Here is a 10,198-nt window from a genome sequence, read left to right as displayed (position 1 = left end):
ACAGCAGGCGCCAGGCCCCGCGGCGGGACTCGCCGGCACTGCTGCTCCGGTTGCTCGGGACGTTCCCGGGTTGAGGTCGCGTCCGTTTCTTCCCTATGGCTCGGAGGAAGCTGCGTCAGGACGGTGGCTGGGAACGTGTTAGGGACCCTCGGGAGTCCCTGGGTAGCCGTCCTCCATTGAGTGTGTTCCCGCTCCGGAGACGGGCGATTAGAATCCGGCCACGGGTTTCTACCCGACAGCCGCTAGTCTCGAGGTGCTGGAGACGGCGGGAGTGGGGAGGGGCTCCTACTGCCATTGCAGGGGCACAGGATGCCGCCTGGGAGATGGCGGGCCGAGCTGAGCTGGGGGCACAGTGAGGGTCTCTCGCCCTCCCTGGGCGGTCCTGGGCCCCACGTGATAGGATGCCCACCCACGTTGCAGGGGGCGGTGGAGCCCATGCAGATCGATGTGGACCCCCAGGAGGACCCACAGAATGCACCTGATGTCAACTATGTGGTGGAGAACCCCACTCTGGTAGGAGCCTGTAGGGCCCTCTGGGGCCTAGGGGGTGGGGCTTGGGCTGGTGGAGAACCCCACTCTGGTAGGAGCCTGTAGGGAGGGCCCTCTGGGGCCTAGGGGGTGGGGCTTGGGTGTCATCCACTCTGGTCGTCTTTCGCCCAGAAACCTATAGGGTTTCTAATCACCCATATGTGATGGTTGTTAGCACAGCTGGGGACCCTGCACCCCACTCCTCCCAACCAAGAAGGGCCCGTGTGCTGGGGGCCCTGCAGGTTGCCTTCCGGTCAGGCTAGGTCTTCCTCGGGACTCAGATTATGAAGCAGTGTCCTTGCCCACCAGCCTGGTGGCGCAGTCACCAGCCGTGCCCACCGGGCCCTGGCCATTCGCACCCCTCCTCCTGGGTGTAGCGCCACCCAGAGGCCTGTACTGGCTGCCATTGTGGCCTCTCTGGTGCCCACATGCCCATTCATTCCCATCAGGGGCCAGGGCTTCCCAGAAACTGCTCCCAACTTCCTAGCTGGAGCTGGGGCTGGGGTCTGGGGTCCCGCCTTGCACAGTGTCCCCCCCAGGACCTGGAGCAGTACGCCGCCAGCTACAGCGGTCTGATGCGCATCGAGCGCCTGCAGTTCATCGCTGACCACTGCCCCCCGCTGCGGGTGGAGGCCCTGAAGATGGCCCTGTCCTTCGTGCAGAGGACCTTCAACGTGGACGTGTATGAGGACATACACCGGAAGCTCTCGGAGGCCACCAGGTGAGGCAGGGCCGGGTACGGCGTGTCCCCATTGGGTCCAGCCCGGGCAGGGGCCCTTCCTGCCTGCGCTCTAGCACCTGGCCCTGGCCCTGTGCGGGCACTTATAGCAGTGCTCCCTCGGCACGGTGACCTGCTGCTGGCCTGGTGGTGCCTTATTGAAAAGCCAGCCAGGGGGTACATGAGCCGGGTACCCCCTCTCCAGTGGGGAGAGGTCAGGCTCTGGGTGGTCCCAGCTTCTCTGCACGCGTGTGCTCATCCTGACGCCGAGCAGAGCTCACGCACACGGTAACTTGCTTCTCTTTGGCTGCGTGCGGCGCCCTTTCCCCATTGGGCTGTTCCGCAGGCTCCCCCAGAGCCCACCCAACTGGGTCCTCCTGCAGGGAGCTGCAGAACGCGCCGGACGCCATCCCTGAGAGTGGCGTGGAGCCCCCGCCGCTGGACACAGCCTGGGTGGAGGCCACGCGGAAGAAGGCCCTGCTGAAGCTGGAGAAGCTGGACACCGACCTCAAGAACTACAAGGGCAACTCCATTAAAGAGAGCATCAGGTATGCGCGCCGGGCGGGGACCGGGGTGCGGGGGTGCGTGCCAGTCTGGGCTCACGGCCCTGTCCGCAGGCGCGGCCACGACGACCTGGGTGATCACTACCTCGACTGCGGGGACCTCAGCAATGCCCTCAAGTGCTACTCCCGGGCCCGGGACTACTGTACCAGCGCCAAGCACGTCATCAACATGTGCCTCAACGTCATCAAGGTGGCCCTGTGGTGGGTGGCTGGGGGTGCGGGGCAGCATGCCCTGAGCCGGGGGCACCGCAGGCTGAGTCGGCCCCTGCTGCTGCCCGTCAGGTCAGCGTCTACTTGCAAAACTGGTCTCACGTGCTCAGCTATGTCAGCAAGGCCGAGTCCACCCCGGAGATCGCCGAGGTAACGCGCCCCCAGGAGCCCTGACCACTGCTGGCCTGGTGCACCTCATCCTCCTCGGGCTGGGCTGGGGTTCCGGGCAGGGGAATCAGCGAGGCTGTGGGGCGCTGGTTGCTCACATGCACCATCTTCCCCTGCAGCAGCGTGGGGAGCGGGACAGCCAGACCCAGGCCATCCTCACCAAGCTCAAGTGTGCTGCAGGTGAGGACCCGGGTCTGGGGTGGGAGAGCACACACCTGACCCCGGTCTGCTTGCACTCTGCGCGGCCGTGTGGGCTACACCGCTGAGTCCTTACAGGCGGGTCCGACCCTCGAGCCCCACAGCCCCTGCGGGAGCTGCCGCCTGCCTGGCCCTGGGGTTAGGAGCAGGGCCGTGGCCTCTGGCAACTGCTGTCCGCAGTCCCCGCAGCAGTAACAGCAGCTCCATGTGGCCGTCCTGGGCGCCTGTCTGGAGGGCACCCTGTCGGTTGTCACTCTTGTCCCTCACCTCAGTAGCCAGAATTTCTGTCCGAGGCTGAGGAACACGTGGGGCAGGAGGCCTGGGGCGGTCGGACAGTCCCCCTGGCCTCACCCCCACCTCCCGCAGGGCTGGCCGAGCTGGCCGCACGCAAGTACAAGCAGGCGGCCAAGTGTTTCTTGCTCGCCTCCTTCGATCACTGCGACTTCCCCGAGGTGAGGGGCGCGAGTGCCCTTGCTGGAGTGGGGAGCAAGGGAGGGCTCTTCGTTGAGGGGTCCCAATGGGGTCCCCAGGGCTAAGTGGGCGGGGCGGGGACTGACACAGCAGGGGGCTTCCTCTCTGGCCTGGCTGTGGTGAGCCAGGTATTGGGACTCCGTCCCTTCTGTCCCTCAGCTGCTGTCCCCCAGCAACGTGGCTGTCTATGGCGGCCTGTGCGCCTTGGCCACCTTTGACCGGCAGGAGCTACAGCGCAACGTTATCTCCAGCTGATGAGTGCCAGTGGGTGCCAGTGGGTGCCAGTGGGTGCCAGGCCCGTCAGGGCGTGGGTGGGCAGCAGAGCAGCTCTGAGGAATCTGGTGCCTGCAGCTCCTTCAAGTTGTTCTTGGAGCTGGAGCCGCAGGTCCGGGACATCATCTTCAAGTTCTATGAGTCCAAGTATGCCTCGTGCCTGAAGATGCTGGACGAGATGAAGGTGCGGGCCAGTCCGGCTAGAGGGTGGGGGGCACCGGGCCTGGGGTGCGGCCCTGATCTGCTCTCCCCTCAGGACAACCTGCTCTTGGACATGTACCTGGCCCCGCACGTCAGGACCCTGTACACCCAGATCCGCAACCGTGCTCTCATCCAGGTCAGTGTGGGGCCACCAGGCCCAGGCAGGGCACCGCAGCTGCATCTGCAGGCCACGGGCAGCTGACTCCCCTCTGCCCTGCAGTATTTCAGCCCCTACGTGTCAGCTGACATGCGCAAGATGGCCACGGCCTTCAACACCACGGTGGCGGCACTGGAGGACGAGCTGACGCAGCTCATCCTGGAGGGGCTCATCAACGCCCGGATCGACTCCCACAGCAAGGTGGCCAGGCTCTGGCCAGGGTGGGGCCGCCAGGAGGGCCGTGCCCCACAGTGCCCCGCTGACCAGCCCCCCCCTCCCCCGCAGATCCTGTATGCCCGGGACGTGGACCAGCGCAGCACCACCTTCGAGAAGTCCCTGCTCATGGGCAAGGAGTTCCAGCGACGCGCCAAGGCCATGATCCTGCGGGCGGCCGTGCTGCGCAACCAGATCCACGTCAAGGTGGGCAGTGGCGGCGCGGGGGGCGGGCAGGCGCATGCGCACCCGCAGCTGACGGCTGTGTCTCCACCGCAGTCCCCGCCCCGGGAGGGGAGCCAGGGGGAGCTGACGCCTGCCAACAGCCAGTCCCGAATGAGCACCAACATGTAAGGGCACCGCCGGCCTCAAGACGTTCTGCATGCCCTGCCCGACCCTGGACCTGACCCCTGGGCCCGCCTGCTCGAGGCGCTTCCAGAGGTGCCACCTGTGGCCCACTCGGAGGGGCCTTGCCACTGGGTGCCAGCCCTCGCCCCCCTGCCCGGGCTTCCACGCGCCCCACTTCCCTGCCGGCCCCCTGCTGTGGGCCCAGGATGGTGAGCTGCCCCTTGCCCTTCCTGCAAAGAGAGGCCAACAGGGCTCACCCCAGTGGCACCCAGGGCCCCACCTGCCCGCCAGCACGGCCCCCCCGCCTCCCCGTTCCTGTATTACTTAGGGTCGCAGACCGGTTGTGAATCTTAGTCCATTAAAGGGCAGCCTGAGACACATCCCTTGCACTGCTCCTTCTGAGTGCCGGCTCCCTGGGGCAGGCTTTGGGGCAGGGCTTGGTCTTGGTCCCCTGGCTCACCCTCCCTCACATTCAAGTGGCCAGGCAGGGACACAGGGGAGGGAGTCGGCCCTAGCTGTCCCTCTGCGAGGCGGCCTCTCCTCTCAGGAGGTCTCAGACCAAAACGGGATCGAGGCAGGTTTGGGCTGGTCTCCACCGGCCAGACACCACCCTCTCAGCTCGCGGTCAGGGTCGAGGTCTCTGCATGCGTCTTTGACGTGGTTTATTGTTCGCGGTTGCGGTCGGACACACGCAAGTTGCGAGGACAGGGCAGGTCCAGCCTGGGAGCCTGCTCGCTGGCGCAGCACTCTGGGCCCCAGCGCGGGTCGGGGCGGGCCGTCAGCTCGTCTTTCCGCATGAAGTGGCGGGGACTCCCTGAGTCGAGGCGTTTCCTTACGAGGGACTCACTCTCCAGCAGCAGTCCTGGGCCCGGAGGGGCAGTGTGTCCGGCTCCCTCGCTCTTCAGGCCAAGGCACTGCCCACAACCTCAGGGAAGCCAGTGGGCTCCCTGGGCCCGGCCTGCTGAGGGTCCGGAAGCCGAGGCTGGGCCCCCTTCCAGGCCAGAGACTTCTCCAATTTGGTTTTAAAAAGCAGTCCGTGACCTGGCAGAGACGGCGGGAAAGGACGGGCTCAGGAGGCTGAGGGGCCCCGCTGGTGGGGGCCGGGGGAGGGGCGAGGGCGGTGAGGCCGCTCACCTGGGCAGTCCGCAGTCTCCTGGGAAGCCTGCTTCTTGCAGCAGCCCCGGCACAGGTTGAACACGCACCTGTTGCCCTGGACACAGGAAAGCTCGTGAGCCTGTGCAGCGCACAGCAGGGGCTGCACCCCAGGCCAAGGCCTCCCCCAGACTCCCAGGGGCTGTCCTAAGGCCGGACCCAGCGCCCGGGGCCAGCCCCGCCCGCCGCCCCCTGGAATTGAGCTCTGCCCTGGGCAGAAGAACAGACTCACCTTTGGGTTTCCACACTGGTCGCACTTTGCATATTTTGCTGGGAAAAGAGCACAGGGAGATCCTAGCTGGAGACGGGGCCCCTTCCGCTTCTGCCTCCTCCGTGAAGCCCCTGGTGGGTGTCCCCGCTCACAGCGGCCAGCAAATCCAGGCAGCTCGGCGGCGCACACAGCAGGCTGTCTGGACGGGGCACTGTCGGGGCCCTCCTCCCACCCCAATGGCTCAAAGGCTCTGCGCCCACCGCCGCGTCTCCCACTCTGGCCCCTCCGGCTGTCAGGGCTGCTGGCAGCCTCCTCGGGGTGTGGGAGGGTCAGGACCCTTCCCAGAGAGCCACCTGCCCTGGGCCGGCAGCGGGAGCAGCTTACGTTTCAGCGAGGGGTCGAAGGTCTTATGGGGGTTCCTCAGCTGCTTCTTCTGCTTGTTCTTAGACAGGACGTCCACGCTGCCCTCCTCCTCCTCCAGGGCCCGCTTGCTGCGGGCAGCCCCGTTCTCCCTACTGCCCTCCTTGGGCCTGAAAGGGAACGGCAGTGGGCAGAGCTGGGGACACCTAGGAGCTGTGGTTCCAGGGCCTGAGCCTCAGCTAAGGCTGTGGCCACGGATGCCAGCCTGGCCTCGCCTCTCAGAGCCCGGGGGTCGACCTCTTCACCCCAAGACAAATCCACCCGGGATGAGAGAAAAGGCAAGAAAAGATGTAAAACCTAAGTGTCCACAGACAGGGGAGACCAGCTGGGCCCCTGGAGGGATGGGCTAGTGGGCAGCCTCTCCCCTGCCCTCCGTGCCCCCTGGCCCCCAGGCCGTGTCTGTGGGAACTCACCCTGGCCGGAAGTAGGGCTGGCAGATCCAGTGGAAGAATGGCAAGCCGCCTGCAGGCTTCTCCCCCTCCTTCTGCCTGGACATGTCCTCCTGCAAAAGCCCAGAAGGCTCCTGGTCACCAGCCAAGCTCTCCCATTCCACCCTGGCTCATACGGCCAGCCCTGCACATGCCTGACACCGAAGTTTCAGCTCCTGGCTCACCGCGGCGATGCCCTCCAGGGTCTTCACTTTGGCAAGCTCCTCTCGAAGCTGCTGGTGCACCTGCAGCCTGAGACAGCCACCCCATCACGGCACCCACTGCCCAGCGCCCCGCTGACCCCCGAGCCGCGGGCAGAGGGCACCGCCTCCTTCCTGCCCTGGCTCCCAGCCTGACCTCACCGGTCACCCCAGCCCTCCCAGACCTGACGAGTGGCAAACTATTTCGGTGAATGTTTGCAGAGAGCTCCCTCTTAAAGCCCCCAGTACCCCTCAGACCAGACGGCATCTGCCTTGTTGGGCAACTCACGTGTGGTGCCACAGCTTGAAGAGGTGGGCCCGGACGTAGGACAGGGGGCAGGGGTGCCGCTGCACGATGGCCAGGTACTCGTCGGCCAGTTCCCACACTGCGGGGCTGCGGCCCTCAAACAGGGCGGGATTGTGCAGGTTGCCTTCTGTAGGGGGAGGGGACTCGAGGCTATGGACACTCATGCCCCAGAGGAACACCCCACCCCTATACCACATCACATCAAGGGCAAGGCTAGCCACTGGCCGAGAGTTCGGGCCCATCGGGCAGACAGGCCTGAGTGAGGGCTCAGGTATCACAGCATGGACAGGCCCTCCAGCGCCTGCCCCCGGCCTCACCCACACTCACCCGCACTCACCCGCACTCATGACGCCCTGCACCCCTGTGTCCTGGATGCAGCGCTCCACGTCCCGCAAGCACTGGATGTTCCCGTTGGCAAACACGGGGATGGCCACTGCTTTCCTGCGAGGGGGCAGCATGGGCACACTCAGGAGTGGGGCACGGCCCCTGCTCCCTGGCTGGCGCCCAGGCCCCCAGGCGCTATCTCAGCAGCCGCCTCTCCCCCACTGCAGCCCAAAGGGCTGTCCCCACTGGGTTTCCTGCCCGTCCACTCACCGCACGGCCTTGATGTGCTCCCAGGACGCAGGGCCGGACAGCGGCCCCTTCTGCTCCTTGGTGCGCCCGTGCACGGTCAGCAGCTAGGACACAGCAGCACTGGCTCGGTCCCCAAACCAACCCCAGGGGACCCTCTCCCTCTGGCTTCTGGGCATCACCTTCCCATGCCCGCGGCCTGGCTCTGTCCTGCCCCACTGACCTAGTCCCCTGGTCTGCGTTTATACAAGCTAAGTGGGAAGGACGGACACCAAGCTGCCCCCAGGGCTAGTGGGGGGAAGGTGGCCGAGGCATCCCTGGCCCCAGCCCATACATGCCTCCCTTCTGAGAGTGAGCACAGGGCTCATCCGCCTTCCTCAGACCTTGCCTCAAGGTCCTCGTGGTTCCTGTCTGCCCGAGGGCAATGGCCGCCCTGGGCTCAGGGCCTGAAGGACACAGGGGCGGGGGGCAGCACAGGGCCCTCACCTGGCAGCCAGCCTTCTCCAGCATCCGGGCATACCTCACGGTTTTGTCGATGTCGGGGAAGACACGGATTTTGCATGTGACCGGGACAGAGAGTTTCTCGTGGGCCAGCAGAACTAGGGGAGACGCGGCTTCTGAGAGTCTGGGCGTTTGCCCCCAACGGGCTGTGGAGACCACGCCCTAAGCCCCCAAGGGAGCACAGGCCCCGCACAGCCAGCCCCCATTCGATGGCCGCTGAGCGATGCGCCTGTCCCCACCGCATGTGCAGCACGGGACAGGTGACTCCACAGCTGCCTTCCACAGCAGGGTGAGCGCAATGACTAGGAGGACTCTGCCGGCCGCTGTCCCCGCCTTTGCCCCGCCATCCACACCTGGCATGTGGCCCACTCACTCATTCTCTGGAGCAGGTCCCACTCCTCCTGTAGGAAGGCTCCATAGTGACCTGCGAAGGACACGCACGGTCTGCTGCAGCCCCTCCTGCGCGGGCTGCGCAATCATTGACAGAGCCCCGGGCTGGGGCCTCCCCGACCACCGGCCCCCACGGACTCCTCAGGAGGTGCATTTAGTGGGTGGGGCGCGGAGACCGTCACCGAGCAGTTCTCGGCGTCAGATGTGGCGTCTCCATTTGTCTGGCTGCCTGAGCTCGAGGGGGAGAAAGGCTGAGCCCCATGCGGGGGTGGGGACCACTAGCGCCAACGCAAGGATGTGACGCGACCTCCTTCCAGCAAAACCCGTTTATCCGGGGGAGCCCAGCGACTTCCCAGGCACGAGGGAGTGAGGGACCTCCGAGAGCCGGCATAACCCTGGACCCCCTCGGCCTCGCTCAGGGCCCTCCACCTGCAGCCTCTCCCTGGCCTGAAGCCGCTGCCGCACACGCACCGGACCTGGACTCACCTCGCTTGGCTATCATCTGTGGGCAGCCCAAATTCAGATCGATGGCGTCACAGTGATCCTGAGCTAGGAGAGCCGCCTGGACGAACACTTCTGGGTCGTTGGCACAGAACTGGAAGAGCCGCGACAGCTGCCATGAACCCCAGCCAGGCCCTGGTCCCTTGGCTGCTGGGCCCCACAAGAATTCACCTGTGACCTGGTGGGGGTGTGGTCCCAGAGGCTGGCTGTATGTATCCTGTCCTAAACACTTGCAAAACGACTAAGCTAAGACATGGCCTGCCATCACGAGGCACAGATGTCTCTTTATTGTGACGGAAAGCTGTCACTGACTCTCCTGGTTGCTCTGTCATGGGCCTGTGGCTGGCTCTTCCCCGGGGCCCAAGCTGTCCATCTGCCAGGTGTGAGCCAGCACCCAGGGGAGGGTCCCTTCTCTGGGGCTGTAGGTGCACCTCCCGCTTCCACGGCCCTCCCAGCTCCCAGTCAAGAAGCTGTTTCTGGAAGGGCTGAAGACCAGGTGCCCGCCCACCTGCACGATGAGGGGCCGGTCCTCCGGGCACACCTCGCAGTACAGGTTCTCCTTCCGGTAGTTGGCATCGCGCACGAAGACCTGGGCGTGCAGCATGGGCGTGTAGCAGAGCTGGGCCCCGTGGCGGCGGCTCAGCAGCCTCCAAGCCAGTTCGCTCTGGTCCACCATGGGGGCCACCACGTGCCGGGCGCCGCCCAGCGTGCGGCTCCAGAACTCGAAGCCCTCCAGCTTTGGCATCTCCACGCTGCAGGGGGAGGGTCAAGCTCAGATGCCACTCCAGTGCCACCCCACGGTCACAAGCGCCGACACTAAAGGTGTTGGCTGGTGCGGGCCAAGAACCGAAGCCCAGTGCCGCCACTTTGTAGCGGAGACCTTGGGCAAGTCACTCTACATCTGTGAGCCTTCACCTGTCGCTTATTGGCCTGACCCAGCCGTTTGCCTGGCAGGGCTGGTGTCGAGTAAACGAAACCGAGAAAGCAGTGTCCTAGTGGGCACCTGGCCGCACAGGCCACCACGAAAAGCCGTAAATACGAGGCCCAGGGACCCTCCAAGACAGGCCAAGCCTGTGGCAACATCACTGGAAATGTGCAACCAGGCCTGGCCTCCCCGCCCACCCTCCTCCGGCGTCAGGAGGGTCCTGGCCGGCCCGGAGGCCGTGATACCGAGGGTCCGGCACTGCCCGCCCACCTCCTTCCTGGGCGACGCGGTTCTCAGCCCTCGGCCAAGGCGCGAGGAGCAGCTCTCTTTGCCGCCGGCCGCCACCGAGGCCAGCCCGCCCGGAGGGACGCGCCCTCCGCCACCCGCGCGGCCCCGGCCGGCAGCAGAGGCCGCGTCGGACAGTCGGACGTCCCGCGCCGGCTGTGCGACGGTCGAGTAGGGACCTCACCCCAATAGCTCAGCTAAGTGCCCAGCTGCGTGTTCGCAAATTGTGAAATGACATGGAAAACTCGCCTAAGTGCCAA

At 65.8% G+C, this 10,198-nt stretch overlaps 2 protein-coding genes across 7 annotated transcripts in view; one reads left to right on the top strand and one right to left on the bottom strand.

The window, feature by feature from the left end:
* GPS1 (G protein pathway suppressor 1) overlaps window positions 1-4,428 on the top strand; it is a 4,758-nt gene extending 330 nt beyond the window's left edge. Inside the window, exons 2-14 of one of the 2 annotated variants that reach the window (XM_025047088.1) lie at window positions 421-513; window positions 1,068-1,249; window positions 1,630-1,794; window positions 1,864-1,999; window positions 2,092-2,169; window positions 2,310-2,367; window positions 2,752-2,837; window positions 3,016-3,106; window positions 3,204-3,313; window positions 3,386-3,466; window positions 3,551-3,688; window positions 3,773-3,907; window positions 3,980-4,428. In XM_025047088.1, coding sequence (XP_024902856.1) covers window positions 421-513; window positions 1,068-1,249; window positions 1,630-1,794; window positions 1,864-1,999; window positions 2,092-2,169; window positions 2,310-2,367; window positions 2,752-2,837; window positions 3,016-3,106; window positions 3,204-3,313; window positions 3,386-3,466; window positions 3,551-3,688; window positions 3,773-3,907; window positions 3,980-4,054 — 1,428 coding nt within the window. In that variant the 3' untranslated portion in view covers window positions 4,055-4,428. Of the gene's footprint in view, window positions 1-420; window positions 514-1,067; window positions 1,250-1,629; window positions 1,795-1,863; window positions 2,000-2,091; window positions 2,170-2,306; window positions 2,368-2,751; window positions 2,838-3,015; window positions 3,107-3,203; window positions 3,314-3,385; window positions 3,467-3,550; window positions 3,689-3,772; window positions 3,908-3,979 lie in introns of both variants that reach the window. The other variant, XM_025047087.1, reaches the window with a different exon arrangement.
* Window positions 4,429-4,687: 259 nt separating this feature from the next.
* Window positions 4,688-10,198, bottom strand: part of DUS1L (dihydrouridine synthase 1 like) — a 9,831-nt gene continuing 4,320 nt past the window's right edge. For 3 of the 5 annotated variants that reach the window (XM_025047084.1, XM_025047085.1, XM_025047086.1), the window contains exons 2-14: window positions 9,237-9,480; window positions 8,714-8,906; window positions 8,211-8,261; window positions 7,823-7,935; window positions 7,361-7,443; window positions 7,104-7,207; window positions 6,749-6,893; window positions 6,415-6,511; window positions 6,245-6,333; window positions 5,796-5,941; window positions 5,433-5,470; window positions 5,183-5,258; window positions 4,688-5,089 (exon numbers count right to left, since the gene is read on the bottom strand). In XM_025047084.1, the coding sequence (XP_024902852.1) occupies window positions 4,950-5,089; window positions 5,183-5,258; window positions 5,433-5,470; window positions 5,796-5,941; window positions 6,245-6,333; window positions 6,415-6,511; window positions 6,749-6,893; window positions 7,104-7,207; window positions 7,361-7,443; window positions 7,823-7,935; window positions 8,211-8,261; window positions 8,714-8,906; window positions 9,237-9,480 (1,519 nt within the window). In that variant the 3' untranslated portion in view covers window positions 4,688-4,949. The remainder of the gene's footprint in view (window positions 5,090-5,182; window positions 5,259-5,432; window positions 5,471-5,795; window positions 5,942-6,244; window positions 6,334-6,414; window positions 6,512-6,748; window positions 6,894-7,103; window positions 7,208-7,360; window positions 7,444-7,822; window positions 7,936-8,210; window positions 8,262-8,713; window positions 8,907-9,236; window positions 9,481-10,198) is intronic. The other 2 variants (XM_015589732.2, XM_006912140.3) reach the window with 2 other exon arrangements.

Source organism: Pteropus alecto, unplaced genomic scaffold, assembly GCF_000325575.1.
Source record: "Pteropus alecto unplaced genomic scaffold, ASM32557v1 scaffold134, whole genome shotgun sequence".
NCBI lineage: Eukaryota > Metazoa > Chordata > Mammalia > Chiroptera > Pteropodidae > Pteropus > Pteropus alecto.
This window is presented reverse-complemented; position numbering and strand designations above follow the sequence as displayed.